General features: G+C 41.8%; 1 protein-coding gene across 1 annotated transcript; it reads right to left on the reverse strand.

Annotated features, from left to right (window-relative positions):
* Positions 1-6,336: 6,336 nt before the first annotated feature.
* Positions 6,337-26,665, reverse strand: LOC103193479 (dnaJ homolog subfamily C member 25). Its single transcript, XM_007936716.2, has 4 exons — positions 26,345-26,665; positions 10,184-10,336; positions 9,098-9,568; positions 6,337-6,459 (listed from the first exon to the last, which is right to left on the reverse strand). The coding sequence occupies exons 1-4, from the start codon at positions 26,663-26,665 to the stop codon at positions 6,337-6,339; spliced, it is 1,068 nt and encodes a 355-aa protein (XP_007934907.1).
* Between the last annotated feature and the right edge of the window lie 1,026 nt (positions 26,666-27,691).

Below are 27,691 nucleotides of genomic sequence, written 5' to 3' on the forward strand. Positions count from 1 at the left end.
CCGGGGCGCGCCGCTCCGCTCGGCGACAGACGCTGGTGAGTGAGCTTGAGGTTGTGAACTAGCTGACAATTAGCCCACCTCTTTCTGCATTCCAGACATAAATACTACGTGCGTCTGTGCCCGCAGTCAAAGGCAGGGGCAGATGGCCACGCCGTGGAGCTCACAAAGAGCACCCATCCGTATCTGAGCTCGACCTTCTAGGACCACTAGGAATTGGATGTGGGGTGTGGGGTGGAGGAGGCAGGCAGCAAAGAGGCTCTCCCATGTGTCAGAGACCTGTTCTCCTGTGTGGCTGGAGCCAAGGTATGAAGTGAGTGCGAGGTCGAGGTCGGGGTCAGATGGTGAAGGCCACTAGGGCATCCGGAAGGAAAACGGAGAGTTGACAGAACTGACAGAATTTCCATGAAACAGGGCCCTTTATTAGCTTGTTGTTTGGTGCCTTCCAGTTGGCCCGAACCCATAGCAGCCCTGTGTACAACAGAACACTGCCCGGTCCTGTGCCAGCCTCACAATCCACGCTGTAACCTGAGCCGGCAGCGGCAGCCACTGTGTCAGTCCATCTCGTGGAGGGCCTTCCCCTTTTTCATTGACCCTCCACTCCACCGAGCATGATACCCTTCTCCAGGGACTGGAGGAACTGACTGAACAGCCGGGCTCCCAGGTGATCCACGGACAAGCTGGTGCCATTTGTAACCGAGGAGGATTGACCATCTGTGCGATGCTTTTATACTTTTCCAAAATGTCTTCTCATTCATTACTTTTGCATCATTAACTGCTGAATTGGAAGAGGCCATTATGTAATGTGGTCCAGAGCTCAAGGTTCAGAGGTGAGGAAGCTAAGGCCCACTATTGTTATTTGCTGTGGTGTCGGACCTGACTCAACAACTCCTCCTTGGGTTCCGATGCAGTATCACTACAGTAGATTGCCAACCTTCCTTCCAAGGAGTGGCTGGTGGACTTCAACCGCCAGCCTTCTGGTTAGCAGTCAAGTGCCTTAGGCACTATGCCAGAGCTCCTTAGGAGAGTGAAATGATTGCCTTAGTATCACATTAAAGTGGGCAAAAGAACTCTTAGTTTTCAAGTTACCACTCAGGTGACCAGAGTCCTACACGTGCAGTTATTATTCGTGGATTCTGTTTGCAAATTTGCTACTAAAATGTATTTCTAATCTCGAAATCAATACTTGCGGCCTGTCTGCAGTCATTTATGGGCATGTGCAGAGTGGGAAAAATCCGAGCACGTTCCCATGTGGTGCTGAACAAAGCAACACTGCCAGCCTGTTTCCGCGCTCACACTGTCAGTCGGCGTGGTTTTAGTCTAGTTAGTGCCACGTTCTCTGCTTTGTTGTTGATTTCACTGTTGAAAATGGTCCCTAGCATACTGCCGAAGGGCTGTCCAGTGTTCCTAAGCACAAAAAGGCTGCGAAGGGCCTTAATGACAAAACATGGTACTTTGTGGAGGCTTGAATTATAGTGCTTTTAGCCTTGAGTTCAAAACTAATGAAACAATATACACTAAACAAGGTGTCTTTAAACATGGAGCACACATTAAACAAGGTGCAGTGTTGACGTGTTGACTGGTTGATGAAAATATTGTGGTGGAGGCCTGCAGGAACCTAACGTGTATCTCCCCAGGAGCAATGGTTCAGCATTTGCTTATTCAGTATTTGCAGTGACTTTATGGAACATTAGTATTGCCAGTTGACAAAACCAACTGCATTTCCAGAGTTCTGAAGGAGATGAAGTGTGGAGACCAAAAAAAGACCCCTCTTTTCCTCACAGCAGTGAAAATGCAGAGTTCACCACTTCCTATCTTAAGAAGGATGTTACACATTTTTTTCTTAGTTAAGGTAAAAGCTCATATATTTCAATCTCTTTCCAAGAATCCCAGTGCTTTTCAGAAATGTCAATATCCTTACAAAGACAACTCCAAACGTTTCATTCGTCTTCCTGTTAGGATCTCGGATTCTTGACTCTTCTGATATGCCTTCTGTCATTTTCTTACTGGCCGGGGTTTATTTTTCCAGAAAAGAGGCTAGTCACTCTTTTCTATAAAAATGATAGAATGAGAAGAGGTTTCTTTCCACTAATGATACTGAAATGACAATCTATGCCTTCTGCAGTTTTCTAAAGTGATTAAAAGGAAACAGTGCAGCACACTGGCATTTAATGTGAGACAGGATGAAGTCCCACGCAAAAGCAGTTCACTTCCTTATACCTACTGCATTATTTTTAGAACTTAATCAGGAGCTAAAGAAATACCAGCAGGTCTGCAGGGTGGCTTCCCTGGATTTTTTACAGAACCTCTTGAGAGCTGAGGAGGAGGTGGACTTAGTGCTATTCTTTTTTCTCATTGAAAGTGTCACTTCAATAAATGGAGAACTTGGTCTAGCAAGTCATTGACCATTTGTTCTTCTCTCAGTTTTTCCTTCTTTCCTGAGTCGTCATCTCAACTTCTTAAATACACAATTCTACTTTTTACACTGGCACAGTACCTCGCACTAGGTAGTCAAATATCTAGTAAAATAAACATATCAGTCTGTAATCATCATTAAATTATGCTTCTCCTATTACTATGGATTTTAACAAATGAGACTGACTCCTTCCTGTTCTTTCTGAAGGAAACGCATGACAAGCATTTAACCCTTGCTACCTTGTTTAATTCTCACAATAATTTTGAGGTAGTTAAAATCCCCATATTAAGGATGAGAAAACAAGATTCAGGGGTTACAGTAACCAGTACAAGGTCAAACTGTTAGTTGCAAACCTTAGTCTACCTGGCTGCCAAGCCTGAGCCGTCCCACTGCTCTATTCCTGCTCATTCTTCTGGAGGTTACAGAACATTGTTGAATAGGAAGGAGGTTTCTCCATCCCTTCATGAACCCTAGGAGTTCTGTAAGAAAGCCCATATGACACTGAGCCAAGTGATCCATTCCATACACTGTCATCAAAAGTATTCTGAGTCTTCTAAAAATTAAGAACCCTATCTACACGCACGCAGCGAATGCACTGCCGTGGAGTCGGATCCGACTCATAGCGACCCCTGCTTGGGTTTCCGAGGCAGTATCACTACGGAAGTAGATTGCCCAACCTTCCTTCTGAGGAGTGGCTGGTGGGTTTCAACCGCCAGCATTCTGGTTAGCAAGCAAGTGCCTTAGGCACTACACCACGGGAGAAACTGATCTAAGTTACCAATAATTAGATAAGGAGCTGTGGTAGCAGGGTGCAGCCTTTTTACTTAAATATCCATTATTTCTCAATTGTAGGCAATCTAAACTACTTTAACCCCTAGACCTGTATAAAATATACAGCCTTAGAGAACTTTAAATCCAGATTATGTACAAAGATCCTCCCATTCACACATGATGAAGACAGAAAGGTTAAATAATTTGTTAGCAAATTTCATCTAGTTATTAGGTGCTGGATTATTAGGTTCTGGTTTTGGCCCTCAAACAAACTCAAAACTGCCATTGAGTCATTTCCTACTCATAGCAACCCCCACTGGGTTTCCGAGGCTGCAAATCTTTAGGGACACATATTGCCCTGTCTTCCTTCCGCCCAGCGGATGGTGGATTTGAACTGCTGACCTTCCTGTTAGCAGTCAAGTGCTTTATCCACTACGCCACCAGAGCTCCTGGTTTTGGCCCTAGCCCATATTTAAATATAAAGAATTATCACAGTTTACAAATAAGATTATGATCCATTCACACACACCTGACTTGTGTCAATCTATCTGGCTCAAATGCACAAGTACAACTCAACAGAGTGTTTAAGATCTTGAAGTAGCCATATCCCATTTATACTAGGGCCTAAAAAGGCCATTTCTCTCTGATTTCCATGGAACTTTCAGTTTGGAACCAGCCTAGTTCATAACGCTACCTGAACATTAGCTCAGCAATTGGCTTCTGCTCAAGCAAGGCATTTCCAGGGTTTGGCTGTTAAAAGTATAAAATCAATTGTCCAAAAATAGTTGATAAGCTCAACTATTTTTCACACCAACATTTTTAAAATCTTTGTACACTGTGTAAGATTCCAAGCATGGTACTTACCTATTGTGTTAGCAAACTGCAACCTATGATTTGCAGAACTTGGGCAATTCAAAAGAGCAAAGACCAAAAAGGAACATGGACAAGGTGTAATACCCCAACTGCTTGAATGATACCCGTGGCAACTCGGGCCCTTCCTCAGCACCACGATGCTGAAGCAGAGAGTTGTTCTGTTGAGGGAAGGGAACTCTTCGTACTTCCGTTAAGGAGTTTACTCAGCTTGACCTATGCAATGGCCCATGGTGCCAAAAGACTGACTAAATTTTTACCAAATTAGCAGGTGGCTGGGGAAAATTCCAGAAATGAGATTTCTAAAAAGACAGGAAGAAACACGGTGATCTAGCAGATATGCAAAGAATTCCCAAAGATACACCATGTTCATCGGTCAACCTTTATGAATATTAACATGTCCTGTCCTGCTATTTTTCTTATTACTAGGTCAAAAATACAGTCAATGAGAAATCTTGAAATGTTAAGAGAAAGAAGTGCCTACATTTTTTTTGGTCCTCATAACAAATGGCACATACGTTCTTGGATGATAAACACCACTGCGTGTGAATTATGTGACTACTGACTCTACAGACAACCACAGCCCTTGTGAAAGGCATTTATCAATGGATGGAAGTCAGACATTTGAAGTTTAAAACACAGCTGCTTCCATTTTAGCTCAGTACCTTCTCCACCTTACTATGAAAGAATGGATGCATATGACAGTTTCATCTAAAATTTGTAAAAATATAAATAATACATCAGTTCAGAAGGTTAGAGCTGCAAAGGGCCCTAGTAAGCACCTGGTCACGCTCCTTCCCAACTTTGTAACTGAGGCAACTAAATCCCTCAATGGCAGATTTTGAAAACTTGCCTCAGGTGTCTCACTGTATCGGCGACCGGAGAATGCAGGCCTTGGCACCTTGGCAGACTTGAAATTTGGGGGCCGACTCTTGAAAGGACTACATGTTATTTTTTATGCAAATAACGTGCATTATACATGTTTGCCAAATATGCACCCTCTTCACACATTATTTTCCTAGGCATTCTGTGCACTTTATATGTGTGGGGGTATTATTTGGGGTGAGGAGGATTACTTATTTTAGCCAGAAAAAGCCTGTGTGTTTACTATGCCAACCTAATCTTTAAAATTTGTGTATTAAAAAGGCAGTATGTTAACCTTTGATTTAAAATGTCATACCAACAAACTTGTGACATATTGCAATCATTTTATTCATATAAAGCATTGGGATAAACCCTTTAACAGGAGTACTGATTCACTATCATGAATGCACATTGATACTTCACTACAGTATCATACTTGCCTGAGTCAATTATGTGTGGATTCATTTCCACATATATAAACACATTTATATTCACTGACCGACACAACAGCACACAGCCATGCACCTCTTCATTCTGGTTCAAATGCATGTAAAGGCTTCCTGTATACTTGGATTTTTCACCACTTAAGGACTTCATAGTATGAGCACGTTTCCAGTATACTATTTCTGTCCTGTCATTATTTTTTAAATTAAAAAAAAAAAAAAAAAGTAATACTGTAGTATAAAAGACCTTTCTACAAGGTCCCTCCTGGAGAAATGTTTGCGAATACAATTATAGTCCTATAATGACTGTAATCAAGATCATCCTACAAGGACAGCTCGTAGACTCACTCTCCTGGAGAGTTTTTGATCTTATTCAGGATATTATAATGATGGGGGGGGGGGCAGGTAGGTTATAAAGACATTCCAGCAGAAGAGTGTCCTAGAGATTTTTCTGAACATACTTCAGTCCTGTGACAACTTCAGTGAAGATGACAGCGTTGAGCCATTCTGCTGAAGACTGTGTCTAGAAAAACACATGATCATGTGCTGTTACAATTTCTGTGTTCTGTCTGTGAAAATACAAAGAGGTCAGGAAAGCAGAAAAATGCAGCACTATAACAAAGAAGGAGGAAACACTCGAAGAATAAACACTTAAACACATAAAAATTTTAAATGGCATCTAATAAATTTTCACGTCAACTCTTTTAACTAAACATATAAAAATTTAAATGGCAATAACTAAATCTTCATGTCAAATCTTTTAACAAAACCCACAATAGATTATAAAAATTGAATAATAGTAAATGTCTCATGTAGAAAGTTTTAAGGAAAAGTTTAAATTTCCACATTATTCGGTTTAATCAAATACTTGAAGAACTGTAGTTACTGCTGAGAGCAACAGATACATCTCTAAAATAATTCAGTTTCGAAAATACTATCACAACTGTGGTTTGGCGTCCTGGGTTCCGGTCAGATTCAGTCATCCACAAATGTTAACCGCCCAGGCCCTTCGTTCTTCATCCATCTCCTGTATCTCTTCCATCTAGGGTCACTGGCCAATTTTTTCTTTAGTTCTTCCTCTTGTTCTTGTTTGTAGACCTGTAAGTATAGTGAACACCGACTTTACAACCCAAAGAGAAACACCTTCCTTAGCTTTATGGCATATTTACATTTTTAAAATGTAATTTTAGATAAAAGTATCCAGTGATTATATTGATTTGTCTTCTAAAGGTCATTCATATAAAAATACTAAACATGCATTTTGACATTCAGGGTTAAGGTTAATTCAGGGTTAATAAAGACCAATTTGTACAATGACTGGTCATTTTTTACTGATTTCTGTATCTTAGGAATACATTCCTTTCCTCATTGAAATCATATATAAACTGAGTTTAAAGAGTATAAACACTTCCTTTCTACAACTAATCTATTATTAAAGAATCAACACTTTATTTTTTTAACATGTTACACTATAAATTTAACTGATGACTTTGGGTATTTGTTGATCCCAACCAAGAAACAAATCTACCTTACATACATGTTTGTCTCCAAATTGAACTTATGTCTACTTTCATCTTCAAAGATAATTATTAGTTTTTCAAAATATTTTTTTATTATAATTCCTAAAAAAGGTTAAAAAAAAATCACACAGGTTAAGAACAAATACAGTCTCATTTCTGTAACTTTCAGTGGATGTCAATGGAAGCAAAACAGAAAGTTTTTGTAGTCAGTTTCACAGCCACATCAAATTTAGAAAGAAATTCTTTCATTTCCAAGTATGAGGAAGCAGAGACTAGGCTTCTATCAGTATCCTATGAAAGACAGAGTTCTGTGGATAAGGCTGCTTAACCTGCTTCAAACTTTTCAACTAGTTTAGGAGCTAAATTGTTTTCACTTCTCATTTTTATGTTACTTTTAATTAGACTGAACATGTCCACTTGTCAAAACATTCCGGCTGTTCACAGTAAGTTAATTTCCTTAAACATAATGCAGACTAAAATTTTATTTTCTGTAAAACCCACTTAAAGACATCACATACAAAAAGGAATGGCTACAAAACAAAAAAACTACTACAGCTCAGAGGTGTTAAGACGGTTTCAGTGTGCTCTATTCTTATATTTAAAGAGCTCTGGTGGCATAGTGCCTAAGGCATCTGACTGCTAACCAGCAGGTCAACAGTTCAAACCCACCAGCCACTCCACGGAAGGAAGACAGGGCAATCTACTTCCATATTTACTGCCTCAGAAACACAACTGGGGTCGCTATGAGTTGGAATTGACTTGACAGCAGTGTTTTATTATTACTGCATCTACTATACTAACAAATTTTGCCCAGAATCTAACAGTATCATTATGATGAGACTGCTAGAAGACCTTTTAGCACTTTGGCTAGGTAGGTGATCACCTCTAAGTAATTTTTATATTGACATTTGTAGAATACAGCTTTTATTATAATGCCAAGATTCTGAGGCACTAGAGTAGGTAAATTAAAGTAAAATAACTTTCCAAACGTATGTTAGTTATTAAGCAGAAGATTGTGCACATTTATTTAGAAATGAGTAATTCTTGCAACAAAATTTCTCTCGTTTTGGTTTTCTGTTTGGCTTTTAAAAGTCTCTGGGTATCACAGCCAGCTACCGAGAGGGAGTAAGCAGTTAGACCTATGGGCTCTGGACCATAGTTGCAGGGGACATCAAGTTCAATTGGCACAGCATACTACACAAAACACTGTTCCACCTCCTACTTGGCGAGTAGCGACTGGGATCTTAAAAGCTTGCAAGCAGCCATCTAGATGCAACGATGGGTCCCTCCTCATCCAGAGCAAAAGAGAATGAAGAAACCAAAAATTCATGGAAACAATTAGTCCAAGCAACTGGTACACCATGTGATCCTCAGCCTATATGACTATGAGACCAGAAGAACTAGATGGTGCTCGGCTACCAGTGTCAACCACTCGGAGGGGGATCTATGTAGGAGATCCTGGATAGAGTGGGAGAACAAGGTGGAACAAAACTCAAAATCATTTGGGGGAAAAAAAAAAAAAGGGACCAGGTTTGCTTGTCTGATAGAGCCTGATGGAATGCCTGAGACTATGGCCCCTAGCTGCCCTTTAGGTCTGGAATTGAACCCATTCCTGAGGCTTCCAGCCAAACAGAAAACAGGCATATGAGGTGAACATTTACATTAGGTAGATACACTCCTTGGAGAGAGCAATCATGGGAGAATAGAAGGGCTGTGTGGGAGACAGCTTTGGGGGCAGGAGTACATGGAGGGGAGGACGCAGGGAAGAGGTAACTATGGGGAGGAAGTGGGAGGGGAGCTATTGCACTGTGGGAAATTGCAGTCAACGTCATGAGGAAAAAAAAGTCTCTGGCTAGGTCATTCACTGGGAGAAAATGTGAGGAGGACCAAATTTTAGTGCGATCAACAGAGCTGTCCTAACCCTTGCAGACATACATATCCTTATCCCAGTGCAGTTTAACACATCAAAGTAGCCTATCCTTAACTTTCTTCAGAATTAGTCCAAGTATTTGAAATTCATCTTTTACAAAGTTTACTAGTTAATCTACTGCCCCACTTCCAAATATAGTCATACTTTCTTTCAATAAAAGGTCTTTATTCAGGATTTAACTCTTGGATTTAAGAAATCTGAACACCTTTTTTGATCCCTGCCACATACCTAATTGCAACTTGGGAAGGAGTATTGACACTAAAATCCCAGCAAAGGGCTCACTCACCTCATAATTCTCCTTTATCCAGAGCTCACGTTTAAGAAAAGTTTCTTTCTGATGATCCTCTAGACTGTCAAACTGAGACTTTGACATCTTCATAGACTTACGTATGATATACAATCTCTCTTCCTCTCCATATTCTTTGCCTTTGATGTTGAAATTATAGATCCACCGGCAATACCAGAGTACATATGAGCACAGGTGAAAAGGAGCCAAGATAATTTGAAACAGGAGAAGATCACGGATCTGGGGTTTCTGATAGCCTCCCTTTATGTCTATCTTACTCTTTATAATGTTCTTTATGATATTCTCCTCCTCGTCACGGATTTCTTCTTTGGACTTTTTGCTTCTGCCTTTTTCTTTGGCTTTTTTAAGCAATCCCTGCTGCTTGGCAATTTCTGTAGCTTGGATACGGTACTTGGGCACTGTGGCTAGGTAGCTGATTGCCTTGTTATAGCTATTCCACCAGCTGAAAAACTAGAATATTTAACAAGGAACAATGGGTCATTTATTACCAAAATTCACCCACACTAAAGCAATAGTAGAGTATCTTGGTGAACTCTATTACCCAAGAAATCCATTCTGATTAACTAAAAATAAGGCTCTCAAAGATGTAACTTGTAAAAGACACAACTGAGTGGAAGCAATCCAAATGTCTAATGCCCAGCAGATAAACAAATGTGGCAGGTCCACAGAATAAAGAGGCATCAACAGTGAACATGCTCCATCCTCATGACCAGGTCAAGGGGACTTGGTAGGCTATATTAAAAAGTTCTGATTTTTCCCAAATTTAATGGTAGGTGAATCATTGGTAACTTCTACAAAGGCAAATGATATGACACAGTTGACATTCCCTCTGGCTGTTACATGGAAAATACTCTAGAAAGGGGCAAGAAGAAAAGATCAGGGGCTTTTAATTTTGTTTTTTAGCCATATAATGACACCATCAATCTCCCAGATTCCCACCAATAATCTTAACTGGAACTATATTTCTACAAATGGTACTTCTAGTTCAGTTGTCATGACTGGTGTGTACTAAGCCAGCACACTTGTGCATGCACATATACACAGATACACATATCCAATACACACCTGAAACACTGAAATAGCACAAACACTGACCAAAATCACAACTCTCACATCCACTTTTGGGGCTAACCGCCTGCGATAGTAGTGGTAGTAATGGCTGTAGTACTCTTCTGGATGATCCAGCAGGTAGTCATAATCTTTCCGTGTGTCTTCATCCTGTAAAATAACACAGGACCCAATTGCACAGGATGGTTCATGAAATGGCCTTAATTTAGAATCTGTTAAGTTGAATCTAGAATTTCAGTTATGTAAGATTAAACTGAGTAACTGTTAAGATAAATAATAATAATAATAAAACCCTCACTCTTCAAAGACACACATACATATACTTGTTTTTACAACTTCAATATTAGGTAGAAAGCATAATAAAAACATTTTCCCAAAATTTTTAAGTATTGTTCGTTCTCCTTGAAAAAACACTTTAGTACCAAGACCCATGATATGTAAGCCAGTTTGTGATGCTAAGGATGCCAGTGCTCCTGTAACTTAGGAGCATGTTGACATCTAGTCTCAATAACTGTTGACATAAAATGTTGCCCTCTTGTGTCTATTCACAGTCACCTTCTAGTCTCATAAAGAAAGGTTTCTTTCTGTTGAAGGCCACGATTAAGACAGCCAAAAGTAGACGAAGCCACTGTGTGCCTGCAAAACGGAATTCAACTCATCTCAAACACTGAGGGATCAACGCAGTAGAATGAAAAAAGAGCATTAGTCGAAGTCTAAACATTTGGATTTAGCAAAATGTTTAGCTTCTCTAAGCCTTACCCTCGTTTATTTGTGAAACAGAGATAATACTCGCACTAATTTTAATAATCAAATATTATACATTACCCAAAAACATAATACAAATATGGAGGACTTTACTATTTATAACAGCGCAGTTCATAAATGAGGTAAGATATATTTCTTTTCCATAGAAACATGTTAAAAGAAATACAGCATTTTGAGAAGCTGCTCTGAATGTTTACAAATGAAACATTTCTTAAAACCTTCCCTAACTCTAAACTCAAAATCATTTGGAGGCAAAAAAAAAGAAAAAGAAGGTGGGGACCAGGTTTGCTGGTCCAATGGAGCCTGGTGTAACCACTGAGACTATGGCCCCTAGCTGCCCTTCAGGTCTGGAATTGAACCCACAACTGTGGTTTCCAGCCAAACAAAGTACAGGCAAGTGAATTAAACATTTACCTCAAGTAGACACACGCCCTGGAGAGAACAATCATGGGAGAAGGAAGGGCTGCTTATGCACAGGGAGATAGCTCAGGGTGCAGAAGAGTATGAAGGGATGGACACTGGGAGGAGGTAACTATGGGGAGGAAGGGGGAGGGGAGCTGCTGCATTGTAAATTTTGGTCAATGACATGAGACAAAGTATATGTGAACTGCTGTATGAAAAGTGAATTTACTCTGTAAATCTTCACCCAAATCCTAATAAAAAAAAACCTTCCCTAACTCTAAAAAGCTGCTAACAGGGCAAGTGTCAGTCTTTTATTACAGCACACAGGTTAGAGAGCTATTAAGCTAGGTTGTGGTTTGCTTTTTATCCTACAGGGAACTTACACTTCAACTTGTCCTGTTTCAAAAAAATGTTAAAGATAAAGACTAAAACAAAATTTTTTACTATGAGTGAGCACAATAGAAACTATGGCAACAACAAAACTTTTAACTTACAGCACTTCCTTCTAGGATGAATTATTCACCATTCATAAAGTTACAGACTAGCATTTTAAAATCTAGATCTAGTATCTGGCCTTGGTACTGCAGAGAGAGGCTGAGGGCTCTCTGCAGGGCCTCCTTCTGAGTCCTTCAATGTGTTGTTGTTGTTGTTATTTGCCGTCGAGTCGGCCCCGACTCATAGCGACCCCTCCTTGGGTTTCCGAGGCAGCATCGCTACGGAAGTAGGATTGCCCAACCTTCCTTCCAAGGAGTGGCTGGTGGGTTTGAACCGCCAGCCTTCTGGTGAGCAGTCAAGTGCCTTAGGCACTACGCTACCAGAGCTCCTATGTGTAGTTTCTTCCATTTAAAATAAGAAGTTTGCTAAAGACAAATTATCCTGTGTGTTCATTAAAATCATGACAATTTTCTATTAAGAATTTTTACTTTGACATTTTCAGTGATAAATTCGTTCATTCATTATATGCAAAATATTTTTTTACCTGACTTATATCTGATACTAGGAGCTCTGGTGGCATAGTGTCTAGGGCATTTGACTGCTAACCAGAAGGCCGGAGGTTCAAACCCACCAGCCACTCCCCCGAAGGAAGGTTAGGCAATCTACTTCCCTAGAGATACAGCCGCGGAAACCTAAGGAGGGGTCACTATGAGTAGTTGGGTCCGACTCGACAGCAGTGAGAGTATCTGATAGCAGGTAACCCAGTATCTAGTTTAATTAGATATGAACATATTAAAATCTGTTCCAGGGCATTATATGTTGGCTCTATTTTACATGAAAATTGCTTGTTACATAAGGAGAGCTGAGCTCAGCCTGAAATTCCTCCCAGGTATACTCCTTTCATGTTCTCTTCTGTCAGAAAGGATTTTCTTATGGCAATTATCACAAGGCTCACTGTCAACTCTATTAGTCCTTCCAGAGCTTGTAACCTACAAAGGGTTAAACTTTACAGAGGTCACACAGAAGGAGGTCCTTAAGTCTAAAATTTATGTCTCTTGATGCATGTCATTTTGAGTACTTCTAAGTATCTTTTCAGAATTTTTCCATTCCCCTCCGCAGTCACGTTTTGCTTTCTGGGCTAACTGTATAAAAACACCCTGCTTTTGACCTGAGACCCATGACCTAATTCGCCAATTCTGGCAGATGCCTTTTGAAATGTTTTCCTTCAAACATAAATCCTCTCCTTGTGCCAACGACACTGCAGGCCGTTCTGAAACAGAAGCTGCTCCAGCCTCCGTGTCCTCCTCTTGGTTGAGGGACACAGCCAGATCCTTGAGTGTCAATGAAACCTGGAGGTGGATGTCCCATTTCATTGGTCAGCCTCTCTGCTGTGTTCTTAGTGAAAGTCACATTCCACAGAATGCAAATAACCCTCTTCAGGCATTTCACTCAAATCTTCCCTCAGGGTCACCATCTGCTCACTGGTCCCTAGATCTGTGACTTCACCAAGTCCCAAGCACCTCTAACAGGATGGTCAAGTAATGTTCCAGCACCAGCAAATCTAAAATCCGCACCTCGTGTCCGGCCTCTCGACTGCAAGCAGAACCTCTAGGGTCTATTTACAGGTTTAAAATAAGAAGTTTGCTGAAGACAAATTCTCCTGTGTATCCACTAAAATCATGACATGTTTTCTGTAAGCATTTTTACTTTAACTGTCATTATTCTCAGTGAGCAGAACCTCTAGGATCTTATGAGTCCTCAAACTGTCCAACCCTACAGACAGCTCCAGGGCCAAGTCTGACTTCTCTCAGGATGTCTCCTTAGTATGTCTTGGCGTCAACCATAAATTTTATGACCCTGTTTTGGTCATGGTCAGAGGCTGAAGGCTGGCTACTTTCTTGTTACAGGAGCAATTATTCACCCAGAGTCTTCACTCTAGGGTTTATGGCTTTCTATCCAGAATGAAGAAAATGATCTTTAGGCTGAGGTAAGCATGATACACTTTACAAAGTGGTCAAGGTTGGCACAAGTTGGTCAGTTAGGAGTTCTCAACAGCTTAAGTCACAATCCTACTCTTTGGTAACCCCTAACGCTTAGAATCAACCTAGTAAGGACACAAAGATACCAGAAATACCAGTACGGAAGAAAAGACAGGATTACAAATACCATCTTTCTTTCTGGGACCCAATGAGAGAGAGCACTACAGGCACATTCTTATTTTAACATCGTGTTTCCTTTTCTCCCACACATCTTAGAACTAAGGTAGTCCTTTAATTTTTCTTTTCATAGTGCTTCCCCATGGCCAACTTAAAATCTCCTTGTCATGACACAAGGCCTACACAACTGGCCCAAACACAGCTGTCTCACATCTCCTATCACTCTCTCCTCCTTTGCCCAAAGCACAGAGTCAGGTGAGAATTTCTAGAATATGGTGTGTTCTTCCAGTACCACGTTTTTTCTCTCTAACCAGGGTGCCCGTTCCCTTTCTTTTCAACTTCATGAGCTCCTATTAATCCTTCAGGAGAAAAACATTACCACATCAGACAGAGCAGACCACTTTTATTCCAGCACCAATTACATATAGTATCTGTTCATTATAGCACTTATCACATTGTAATTATCAGGGTTGGTTGGTTTTTTTTTTCTTTTTTTCTTTTTTTCTTTTCCTTCAGTAAGAACTTCGGAAAGATGGGGAAGGTAAGTCATTAATCTCTGTACATCCAAGGTCTAGCACAGTGCCTGGCATTCATTAAATGTCACTTCAAAATCGAATGTAATTTTATAAAGGCCCTCCTTCACTCTAAACATCTATCTCCGCGGCCATAAAGATCCTCATCTCACCAGCAAGGCTGGATGGGTGGGTATTTCCAAACTTACCAGCGTTGGAGAAATGACTGATTTTACAGCTTATGAAAATATGCTAATGTGGCTACAGTAGCTTAAATCTTAAAACAGTTGAATATCTTACCTTTCAATAAGGTAGTACTTTTTCTTTCAGCAATTTTGCGGATCTTAAAGTCCCAGGGGTCAGGAGATTCCAACTTCTTTCCAAACCAAAACCTTTATACTTGTTTCTTGCTCCTTTCTGTCCTGAGCCTTGACAAGCAGGCCAGTAAGCTCCTTGTGTCTAATGTCTACAGGAATAAATGGCGTCTGCTGGGGTCCACTCCATTCCCAATCCTTTGGGCATACGCAGGAGGACTGGAACACAACCACCAGAATCTAGATCAAAAGTGAACAAGAGGAGACCCACAGGCAAAGAAAGCACTGAACCCTTCCTTCTCTCCTGAAAGTACCATCCCACCTTCCCAGAGGGAAAAATGTATTATGCTCTTGCCCTTGAAAGAGATAATGAATTGTTTGATCTCTATGAACATAAATGGCAGTAACTTGATATTGCAGCCAGTTTTACATGAAAATTTTTCTATCACACAGAATGTAGTAGCTATTCCTAAGATGGTAAAGGCCAGGAATCAATAATATATGAAAACCTAGTATTTTGTTCATTCTGAAAAGTCTGTATTAATCCTATTTTTAAAAGAAACACACATGCACACACTAATTATCCTTTAAAAAAATACCCTTTGCCCCCCCTAAAATTTGTTCCAGAGCATTACATACCACTAAAAAGGGAGAAAATGAGCTGGTACCACTTTTTTTGCTTGTTCCCTGACTACTCAGTCACCAGTGCACCTGTCTTCTCTTCTCATTCTGCATGTGGTGTCAACAACTTCCAGGATGTGGAAACTACCTATGTAAGTGTGGCGCTCACATCTGTTTTTTCCTGCCATCTTCTATTTCCTATGATCTCCTGAACATTTTCTAAATGGAACATAAATAAGTCATGTTCAACATGCTCAAAAACTAAATCTGCTCCTCTGCATTTCAGACAATAGTATCATCATCTACTTAGTCACTTGAGCTTTTAAAAATCTTAGTCATTTTCCACTCAGCAAAAAATTATGCAGGGCATTAGGAGAATGAAAAGACAAGATATTATCTTGGCTGCAAGAACCCTCCCATCTAGAAGAATTGACAAGCAAGAAAAGCACAATAAAGTGTGCTTTGGAAAAAGACTAACTCTACCTGGAATCACTGTCAATGAAATGCATAGAAGAGATGAAATGAGAGCTTGATCTTGAAACACAAGTAAGATGTGGTGAAAGGTGTTGTAAGCAAAGGAGCAGCAAATGTAATGGACTCAGGGAGGCTGGGCACTGGAGGAATTTAGGGCAAGAGGAGCAGTAACTGTGGCTAAGAAGTCGGTCTGGTAAGGACCATAGAGGATCTTCTGTCCATACTAATGTGTTAGGGTGTTGTGTCTGTGCTACTCAAAAAAGGAATGCTTTAAAGTATGAGAACAGCACAGAGTAGAAGTGTATTTTTGAAAGACAACTCTGGTAGTATGAATGTAATGAATGAATAAAGGAGAAGCAGATTGTAGAGACTAAGCAGAATCAATAGGATGTGGTGATGTAAAGGGTGCACTAAGGACACACTGAGCATGATACTTTAGTGTCTGCCTGCACTCACTCTGTGGACCACGCTGTACTCACCAAGATTAAAACTAAATAAATACAAGTAAGAGGAAGACGACAGACAATGAGTTTGAAGAAAATACAGGGAAAACTGTAGATGATTTTGAAATGGTGGCTGGGGGGGCATTTATTAGTTATCCTTTTCAGTGGAATGCTGGAGCTTCCAGAGATTATCTATTCATGTAGGTAGTGTATGCTTTTGTTTATCTGACTAACCTGTTTTAACTAGGTAGAGACAAAACTTGTGGAAAACTGATCCAAAAACCAAACCAAACTCACTGCCATAGAGTCGATTCTAACTCATAGGGACCCTCACTGGGTTTCCAAGGCTGTAAATCATTACAAAAGCAGACTGCCTTAGCTTTCTTCCACAGAGTGGCTGGTGGTTTTGAGCCACCAACCTTCTGGTTAGCAGCCAAATGCCTAAACTATAATACCACCAGAGCTCCTTGAAGTAAACTGATAGTCAAGAAAATAATTCACGTTCAGAGAAAGGCAAACTGTGATTGTTGTGTTCTGTGGAGGGAATTCTAACTCACAGTCACCTACAGGACAGAGTACAACTGCCCCATAGGGTTTGCTAGGCTGTAATCTTTACAGGAGCAGACTGCCAGGTCTTCTCTCCCACACAGCAACTAGTGGGTGCAAATCCCCATCCTTACAGTTAGCAGCCAAGCATTTAACCCCGGAGCCACCGGGGCTCCTAGAAGTACACCCCTGAAGTCCATGAAAAATGAAATAAGGGTCTTCATGCTGTCATGAACATCTCAAAATGTTCATTTACCCATGCTAATTCTACACAAGCTAAATTAAAATGTCAAGTGCTCAGTTTCTGGCTAGAATTACAAAAGCTCAGTAGTTTCCATGTTGATCAAGAACTCTGACTGATGACCACATCCTATTCATTCTACTTAGTCTCTAAAATCATGTGTCAGGTAGTTACAGAACCAGAACTAAACACATCTGGTATATAACCAACCTTGGCTAAGTAGAGAACAATAGCTGAAATTAAGGATTCAGGAAAAAATAAACAGCACTTGTGGCTTCACAGCAGAAACAGCAAATGTGACACATATACTACTGTGCCCTTCTGGGCCCATGGGAGAAATCACACTCTCAAAAATGTCACTCTTTCCTATGAAACCCAGGCAAGCCCTCAAATCTCTTTTAATAAATGTTCCAGATAGTCATGACCAATCAGAGTAGGCATGTGAGGTGAAAACCATCGGCCGTCCTTGGTCTATTCATGTACCTAATTAGGCTGTTTATCAGCATCACAACACTAACAGAAATTTATATCATTTTGTAATATTTTTACAAATACCCAATCACCATGAATGATTGATTAAAATCTGGATCAATGTGAGGAAACAAAAATAGGAATACTAATATGTGCATTTAACCACCCCCCCAAAATAAAAGCGTTCCTGAAGGAAATACGATAGAAGTGATTCCTCGTGGAGGAAACACTGACTCATGGCTGAGTCTTGCCACCCTACACCTCACTCCTGGAACCAACTTCGCACGGTTATGCCTCCACGTTGTGATGATGCAGGTTTCCTCTTCATCAGAAAGGTCCCTTCATTTGTTCTAGATCAGCACAGACAGTGCATTCTTCTGCAGTCTCCCAAGAAGGAATCATGGCTTCCTCTCCATCCAGCAGTACAGTGTCAGAATCTCCTTCTCAGCCAACTTCTCCCTCAGTGCTAAGCTCTGCCACACCAATCAGCCTACTAGCAAGGAACTGGAGTGCGCTTACAACGCTTCCCATCCCAGACCAGGTCGGAGGAGCGGCTCACTGTACACATCCTCTCAGCTTATCAGACAATGCCAGTAATACCTCCAAGACCCTTTCCATGGCTTCTCTGTGATCTTGCAAAATGCTGTTACATTCTACACTTTTGCATTTTCTACCAATCCTCGTTCTTCTAGTACATCCTTTCCTCCTGTTCCCTTCTCTGCTTATTTCTGTGCCATTGCTCGTATTTCATCCAGTACTTACTTATCTGCATTTTAAAATGACTAATAGCCTCACTTAATAACCCACAGAACATACTTTCTCCTGAAAGGTAGAAGTACAATTTTTCCCTCATGTAGAAATTTTTCATTCAAACATCCAACTGACTTTATCTGTGCCACTCTTCAAAACTACAATTAGGAGTAAAATAACAATGCAGACTTCACATTAATGGCCAAAATGCCAGAAATCCACTTTCAATTTCTAGTCTCTCTGAATATGTCTCCCGATGAACATTTTTATTTAATCAGTATTTATTATCTGATGTGCCAGACACTGTGCTAAATGCTATGGATATACACACAAAAACAAGAACACGCTGTAGTGGGGAAGAGCTCGTCAATATTTACAGTGCAGTGTGATAAGTGCTATATAACATAAAAACACAGAAGCAAGACTAAAGTTTTCCACCCCATGAGATCCACTGTCGACAACGCAAGTAAGAGTCAATTTATTTAACTTCCAAAGTCCATAAATTCCCTGAATAATACCATGTTACAGCAGCGTGTGAAAACATAACGTCCTTCTGAGACCTGAATGTAAGCCGTGTGGGAACGTGCACTAAGCCTGACTTGGTGCGAGCTGTTGACCAGTGTCCTGTGCCTTCCATCACTCCTCCCCCTCCTTTTCCGGTTTTCCTCAATGCTCTGTGCACAGGTAGCATCTCCACTGCTAAACCACTAACAGCCAGCTATGAGAAGACCTCCTTGTCTTACCCACTGTATTTAAATCACATTATTTATTTTTTAAGAGCCACTATTTAAATCTCTCTCTTAAATAGGCATTTACTTGACCAAGACATCAGAGTCATAAACCTACCACTGTCTTGTACAAATATAGTTCCCATTTTGGTCCACATGTATTATCAACACTGGGAAGATCTTTGGTTATTAGAAGTTTCCGTGGAACTCCAATGTAAAGTTATAATGAGGCTAGACCATAGCTTCTAAGATCATATACATTCAAATGTATTAAGAAACCCACACAGACCAATAATAAAAGAAACTAAGGTTATTGAAACATGGTGAGGGGAGAATAAAGGTTCCTGGTTCCAATGAATTTCCCATTCAGCTATTCCAACTTTCAAAAAGAGCCTATTTCTGTTAGAGAAGCTGCTCCAGAGATGGAAACTGCCTATTCATTCTATAAAGCAAATATAAAATCAACTTTCCCCCCACATACCAACAATATAGCTGAGGATGGCTGTAAAGGAGGACATAGTCTTCCCAGCTCCACACCCTCCCCTTTTGTTAGCCCTATAGATATGTAAACTCTTTAAAGGTTTTACTGTTACATCTTTATGGAAAAAGAGAGTACAACAAACAGAGCTAACAGAAAGACCTGAAAAAAAACTTTAAAAGTTTACAGTTACGGTTTCAGGTCTGCAATTCCTGCCTTCATGAGACAATATATGCAAATCTCAGTAGGCTTCTGTATCCCATTTTTATTTCAGAACCACTGAACCTTACCAACTTCTTACACTATTCTACCTGGCCTTCCCTTTGCAGAGATCACCTGGACTTCCTACACTTCACAAGCCCTCTTTCCAACCTGAGGCTAGAATCCAAGTAAAACAATGGTTACATCCACATCGCCCTCAAGAGGATAATTTAGAAAGCTGAGGCCCTCCAAACTGGATGACCAGAGTTCATTAGATCTTTGTATTGCCCAGACATTGTATTCTCTGGCAATTTCCTCACAATTCTCAATTTTAACACATATTAAATCAGACTACCCTGTTTAATAGCCTCTTCCACAATGAGCCAAAAGTCTCGTTTCAAGAGAGGGCATCTGCGATGATGTAAAGAAGTTCTGGAGGTGCTTCTGGTCTGTGTCCATCTCTAGAACATAAAATGGGTTTTTAAAAAACGCAGCCAGGTATGATTTTTCAAGGGCCGAGACCATTCCCAGACATCTCTTTTCTCTCCCAGACAATTCTCATTCCCTTGCGGTGCAGTAACGCTGTAAGGCAGGAAAGCCATAGGACACTCCTCCCAACTTCTAGCTCCATTTGGAGGCATCTGTAGTTACCACAAGTACCCGTTGGGAGTCAAGGATAAAAGTGCCACTTTCTCCATATATACTCGTTTTCGATGGCCCAAAAGTTCCTTGTTCTTGAGTGGACAAGTTATGTAGATTTTTCTTAGCTGATACATCAGGGCTAAACTTCAGAGGTAGAAACCTTTAGAAGCCACCAGCTTAGTACTCCAAATCTGCCCTTATGTCTTTTCAAGATAGCAAGAATATTTAGACTCCCGGGGCCCCTCCTGGCAAGAGTACCTCTGTTGTCTCCATTCCTACCCCCAACCTTGCACTTGTTTTCAAAGCTCTTACCAACACGCTCACCATGCTCATGTCAAACCTACCTATTTCTAACCCCCAAGCCCGGCAGAAGGCAACAGGTGCCAGCATTTCGCTGCCCTCTCTTCCCAAGTTCTCCTCCTGTACAGGGCTCCCTCAGGCAGAGAGAAGAGCTTCTGCAGCCTCTGGGGACCACCTCACCACGTGGAAGAGGAGTTGGGGCTTTATAGGCTGGGCCACCCTAGAGGGAGATTTCTTTCCTATTTTTCTCAAACCTTTCTTGACTTTTTACCCTAAATAAAGAGCAACCTAAGCCCCCTGGCCATGGTGTTTTCCCAGCCCCCACAATTCCTCAATTAATTGCCAATAAAAATTACAATGTCATTAATGCTGGTATGAATTTAGTAAAATAGGCCCACTCATTTATGACTGTAAAAATGATCCAAACTGTTCTGGAAAACTAAACAGAGACTTTAACTCCTTGACTTTGTATTTTCACTTCTGAAAAGCTAACTTGAAGAAACAATCCACGGATAAATTAGAACTCATCCACTCAAAGTACTGTCATTAAATGCCAATTGTATGGCAGCATAGACAACTTTGCCTCGAAGAAAAAAAAAAAAACTAGAAAGAAATACCTTGCAATCACAACAGATGTTGAATTAGTATGAGGCGGCCCTTGAAGCTGTAATATAGCCACATCAAGTATGCCTTAACCTTTTCGATTTCTTATATGGTTTGATTTTTGCAGCTAGCAGAAGAAAATAGCATTGAGGCTAACTCCTCTCCATTTCTGCCCCTCCTTGACTCAACGAAACCTTTGTCAAATGATTAAAGACATTTTCACAAAATGTCTCCTTCTAGAAATTCATAAGAGTCTTTTACCCCAAGCAAGAACTCATTCCTAAATGTGTAACACATTTGTTAAGCACCTACTAAATTATAGATACTACACAGGGGGTGTCTCACTTACCATGTAAATGTCTCATAATAATTCTGTGAGGAGGCATCCTGACCTTACTTTCACCAATGAAGAAACAGCTACTTTGACACATTTTAAATCACCTACTCAGGGTCATACAGGAGTGTCAGAGCTAAGAATCAAACATCCTACCTTCTGACTTGTTCATTGCTCTTCTTAGTGTTTTTTGTCATTCCAAGCTAAATGTCACAATTAATACTATTTTCAGAACAGGAATTTATGCCATGCAAAATCAGCACCATCACACTATCATTCCACGCTCAAGAGCTCTCCTGTCGGTTCTGCCACAGATCCTGATAATGATAATTACCCTGTTTTCCAAGTTTCAATTGCACATTATTAAAATGCTTTCAATAAATCTTAAGATCCCAGAAGCTTTGCATAACCCTGTCACAAAAAGGAGGAGGAAACACCTTTTCCATGGGAGGCTGCAGGGCGACAGATCACTTTCATACGGCCTTTCTAGTCAGTCTTTTCATTCCCGCCAAATGATTTGGTAGGGCTGTGCAAATAAGGTGTTTGTGGCCCACCAAGGGGACTGGACAGCTTGTTAATCGTGCAGATAAGGTGCAGACCACCTTGTGGGGTGTTGGTAGGCACTGTCAGGTTAATTACAACTCAAAGCAATCCTGTGTACAAAAGAAGTAAGCACTACTCGGGCCTGCGCCATCCTCACAATCATTGCTGTATTTGAGCCACCGTGTCAGCCCATCTCCTGGAGGGTCTTTCTCTTTTCTGCTGACCCTCTACTTTCCCAAGGATGATGTCCTTCTCCAGTGACTGGTCTTTCCTGATAACACACCCAAAAATGTAAGACAAAGTCTCGCCATCCTCACTTCCAAGGAGCATTCTGGGAGTACTTCTTTCAAGACAGATTTGTTCGTTCTTCTGGAAGTCGATGGTATATTCAGTATTCTTCATCAATACCATAATTCAAAGGCATCAGTTCGTCTTTGGTCTTCTTTATTCACTGTCCAGCTTTTGCATGGACAGTGACTGAAGATACAATGGCTTGGGTTAGGCAACCCTTTGTCTTCAGAGTGACATCTTTGCTCCTTAACACTTTAAAGAGGTCTTTTGCAGCAGATTTGTCAAATGTAATACAACCTCTAATTTCTCGACTGCTGCTTCCAAGTAAAATGAAATTCTTGACTAACTTCAACCTTTTTTCCATTTATCATGATGTTGTTTATTGGGCAAGTGGTGAGAATTTTTGTTTAATGTTGAGGTGTAATCCATACTGAAGGCTACAGTCTTTGATCTTCAACAGTAAGTGCTTCAAATCCTCCTCACTTTCAGTAAGCAAGGATGTGTCATCTGCATAACACAGGTTAGTAAATCTTCCAATCCTGATGCCATGTTCTTCTTCATATAGTCCAGCTTCTTGGATTATTTGCTCATCCAGATTGAGTAACTATGGTAAAAGGATACAACCCTGATACACACCTTTCCTGATTCTAAACCATGCAGTATCCCCTTGTTTTGTTTGAAAAACTGCCTCTTGGTGTATGTACAGGTTCTGCATGAGCACAATGAAGTGTTCTGTAGTTCCCATTCTTTGCATTGTTACCCATAATTTCTTATGATCCATGCAGTCGAATGTCTTTGCATAGTCAATAAAACACAGAAATAGCTTTCTGGTATTCTCTGTTTTCAGCCAAGATCCATCTGACATTAGCAATAATATTCCATGTTCCATGTCTTCTTCTGAATCCTGCTTGAATTTCTGGCATTTCCCTATCAATGTACTACTGCAATTGTTTTTGAATATTATCTTCAGCAAAACTTTACTTGCATGTCATATTAATGATACTGCTTGGTAATTTCCACATTCTGCTGAATCACCTTTCTTTGGAATGGGCACAAATATGGATCTCTTCCAGTCAGGTGGCTGGGTAGCTGTCTTCCAAAATTTGGCATAGATGAGTGAACTCTTCCAATGTTGCATCCTTTTGTTGAAACATTTCAACTGGTATTCCATCAATTCCTTGAGCCTTGTTTTTCACCAATGCCTTCAGTGCAGCTTGGACTTCTTTCTTCAGTACCATCAGTTCTTGATCATATGCTACCTCCTGAGATGGGTGAACGCTTACCAATTCTTTTTGGTACACTGACTCTGTGTATTCCTTACACCTCCTTTTGATGCTTCCAGTGTGGTTCAATATCTTCTCCATAGAATCCTTCAATATTGTAACTCAATGCTTGAATTTTTTCTTGTTTTCTTCTTAACAAATTCTGAACATGTTCTTCCCTTTTGGTGTCTAACTCCAGGTCTGTACATATTTCTTTTTAACACTTTACTTTGTCTTCGTGAGCTGCCCTTTGAAATCTGTTCAGCTCTGTTACATCATCATTTCTCCCATTAGTTTTAGTATTCTATGTTCAAGGGCAAGTTTCCAAGTCTCTTCTGACATCCGCTTTGGTCTTTTTTTCCTTCCCAATGCCCTTTTTTTAAAAAAGAAAAAAAGCAATAAAGTAGCTCTGGTGACACAGTGCCTAAGGCATTTGACTGCTAACCAGAAGGCTAGCAGTTCAAGCCCACCAGCCACTCCTTGAAAAGAAGACTGGGCAATCTACTTCCATAGTGATACCACCTGGAAACCCAAGAAGGAATCACTATGAGTCAGATCTGACTCGAAGGCAATGAGTTTGGTTTTTTTTGGTTTAATAACCTGCTTTCTTCATATATGATGTCCTTGATATCATCCCACAACTCTTCCGGTCTTCAGTCATTGTTTAGTGCATCAAATCCATTCTTGCAATGGTCTCTAAATTCAGGTTGGATATACTCAAGGTCGTATTTTGGCTCTTTTGGACTTATTTTAAATTTCTTCAAATTCAGTTTGAACTTGGAGATGAGCAATTGATAAGTCTGTTCCATAATGAGCCCCTGGCCTTGGTCTGATAGATGATATTGAGCTTTTCTATAATGCCTTTCCACAAATGTAGGTGATCTGACTCTTGTGTGTTCCATCCAACAAGGTCCATGTGTGTAGTTTACGTGAGTGCGGGACCATGTAAATAAGGTGTATGGAACCCTAATGGGAGGACTGCCAGTTCTGCCACTGCATTAGACTTAAAACTATCCCAGATGTGGAAAGGGAGGACCTGACCACTACCAAGAGACAGCAGCAGAGTGCATCCTTTGGACCTGGATCCCTATGCTGGGAACCTCCTAGCCCCAGGAGACAGAGAATTATAACACTAGAGTTGGTGACACATGGTGAGAAGCAGTGGCAGCAGAGGTAGTAGAACCAGGACACTGGCAGACAGTACAGGGGGCCACCATGGATTAAAAGAGCTGAGCACTTTCAGGCAGGAATCTTGCTGGCAGTGACATGCCTCAGAGCACATGGAGGAGTTAGGCTCACTGACCCATGGAACTAGGAGGTTGAGCACCTTCAGGCAGGAGGCTTATTGGTAAAGCAAGGTGCTTTGGGGCACTTACCAGTTGGTGCTAAAGAATTTTGTAACATTTGCCCAAGCAGGGCAGAGGTCAGGCTGGCCCACCGGCTGAGGGGCTGAGGGCCAGAAAGAGGCCTGTGGGCACAGTGAGAATAGGCTGCCCTAATCAAAGAACTGTACCCTGGTCTTTCCTGATCCTGAATTGTAACCTATTACTTCCCTAATAAACCCCACAATTGTGGGTATGGTTTTAGTTGTGTGTGGTTACTGCAACAAATTATCAAACCCAGTAGTGGAGTAAAGAATGCTGTGAGATGGACAGTTGGTATGAGAATTGGTAAAAAGGTTGGAGAAAGGAGATATGTCTGACCTACACCTCACAGATATTAGCCTTAAGCTGATGACCTTGAGTCTCTCTCCCGGCTCATCTTATTACTGGAGGAAGTCAATACCTCTGCCACGCCATTTTACAGTAGGTGTCAATAGTGGAACTCACTGAAGTGACTCTAGACTCAAAGAAGCAAAGGACTTTGTAAGAGAGAGCAAAGGGGCATGGGGAGTGAAATTTTTAATTCTTAGATGGTTATTTTGGTTATTGTTACCTGTAATAGTTGAAAGTAAGAGATGCTATCTATGCTGCAGGTGAGGGCAGAAAAACCACATCTGGAGTGGCCTGGGCAAAAGCTAGACAGAGCTAGGCTGGACAACTAGGACAGTAAGGAGCTGAGCACCTTCTGACGGACTTCCTGGCAGAATAGGGTCCCTCTGGGCACTTACTGGTGGAGCGCAGCAGCTTTTTAACGCTTGCCAGAGCAGCGCAGAGGGAGAGGCCCAAGGACCAGAGAGAGGCTGTCCTGATGAAGAACTGTATCTGGAGTCTTTCCTGATACATTATTGTAACCTGTTACTTGGTGGAACTGGGTTGGGTTTGGTGTTTTGGTAATTGTTCTATGTGGCCATTGCAACGTATTATCAAAGCCAGCAGGAGTGGAGAGTGCCATAGGAGGGTCGGGTGGTGTCAGAATTGGTAAAAAGTTTGAGAAGAGGTATACATGGACTGTTGATCTCTTGCCACCTCACGCAGTTAGAGGTCAGGCAATGCCGCCGCCGCCACGCCATTTTGACAGAGCTCGAAACAGTCTCACCCTTGTGAAGGGGCCGTGTTGGAAAGCGTGAGCATCCTACGGGTCTTGGAAGCTGCGGGGCTGGCGCTGGAATCAAAGAGGACCTCGCTCCGCCGACCAGAGGCCGAGAGAGCCGCGCCACGAGTTTCCCGGCAGGTCCTCCCAGCCCATGCGCACCGCCTTCCTCACCTTGAGAGTCTCGTAGGCGGTCGCCACCAGCAGGAAGGCCTCCTCGGCGCTCTGCGGCGTCCGCCCGAGGCCCTCGTCGCCGGGCTCGGGCCGGTAGCGGTCGGGATGATAGCGCCGGGCCAGCTGGCGGTAGGCCCGCGCAATTTCCGCCTTTCCCGCCGTGCGGCTTACCCCCAGCACCTCGTAGCAGTCGCGGGTGCCGCAATAGAGCCCCTCCAACAGGGCCCCTGCGGGCCGCGCCAGCAGCAGCAGCGGCAGCAAAGCCAACCAACGCTGGCTGGCAGCACCAGCTCCCCGGCGCGGAGCAAGGGGCGCCGCCATACCAACCCCAACCACCGCTCCGCCACTCCAGCAGCGCTCACACACTGCAGCGGGCCCAGTTCCACGTCAGCAGACGGCGTCGCGGCGCAGGCGCATAGGGCGTGGCTGCCGCAACCACTTCCTTCACGACTGTTGCTAAGGGAGAAAGACGCCTTGGCTTCAGACCGCATCCGGGTGCTACTCAACACCTGCCGACTGCCAAGAAAAGGAGCATTTATTCTTGCTCGACCCTAAAGAATGTCTCAGTCTGTGTCCGAGGCAATTGAGTTACAAACCGTTGCGGGCTGGCTTAATCAGAGAGTGTGCAAAACGCTTTCCTACCCACAGAACCCTTCACATGTGATCTTTTCTACATCATACCGTCGCCTGTTGCGATGGGTAATCTAGCTCCTGGTCATTTCGTTGTCAGTCGCAAGAAGGTATGTGCACAGGGTTTTAAAACCAAGACTCCAGCCCTAAACGGCCTCCTCTTGATGCAGGAACAACCAAGTTCTTACCACCTGTCACAAGTAGAGCCAATCACAACGAGTTGAAGTAGAAAAGCAAAAGATTTATTGAGTGTTGAAAGAGACAGAATTGCTGTTCTAAAAAGTCTGTCGCCCGAGCTGTCTGGGCCCGGCTGAGGAGAGCGTTGTTGAAGAATATTGATAATGCTTTCTTGTATCGGGATGTCTTCTTTGCATTGTAACTCTTCTGGTACTCCTTTGGTCAGTGATATAAAACTGGCCTTGGCCAGGAGAAGTTTTGCAAGCTTCTCGCACCTGCCCAGAAAGATTAATTCTTCAAGGAGTGTGTGAGTGGGTACACGCAAGCCTCTTGGACCGCCCAGAATCTGTTTCCTCTTTATCTTGGTTGCTCCAAACTTGGTCTCTCTCTTCTCAGAGTTGTCTGGCCCCATAAACTACAGCGATCAGCTGAAGCAGGCTGTGAGAGTAAGCCGTATGCACAAAGGAATATGTAAGCAGAAAACCAGTCCTGAAGGAATTATTGTCCATGAAAGGGTCAGCTATTCTATTTATGCAGAGA

Source organism: Orycteropus afer, unplaced genomic scaffold (assembly GCF_000298275.1).
Source record: "Orycteropus afer afer isolate SDZICR_OR568_19922 unplaced genomic scaffold, OryAfe1.0 scaffold00037, whole genome shotgun sequence".
Classification (NCBI taxonomy): domain Eukaryota; kingdom Metazoa; phylum Chordata; class Mammalia; order Tubulidentata; family Orycteropodidae; genus Orycteropus; species Orycteropus afer.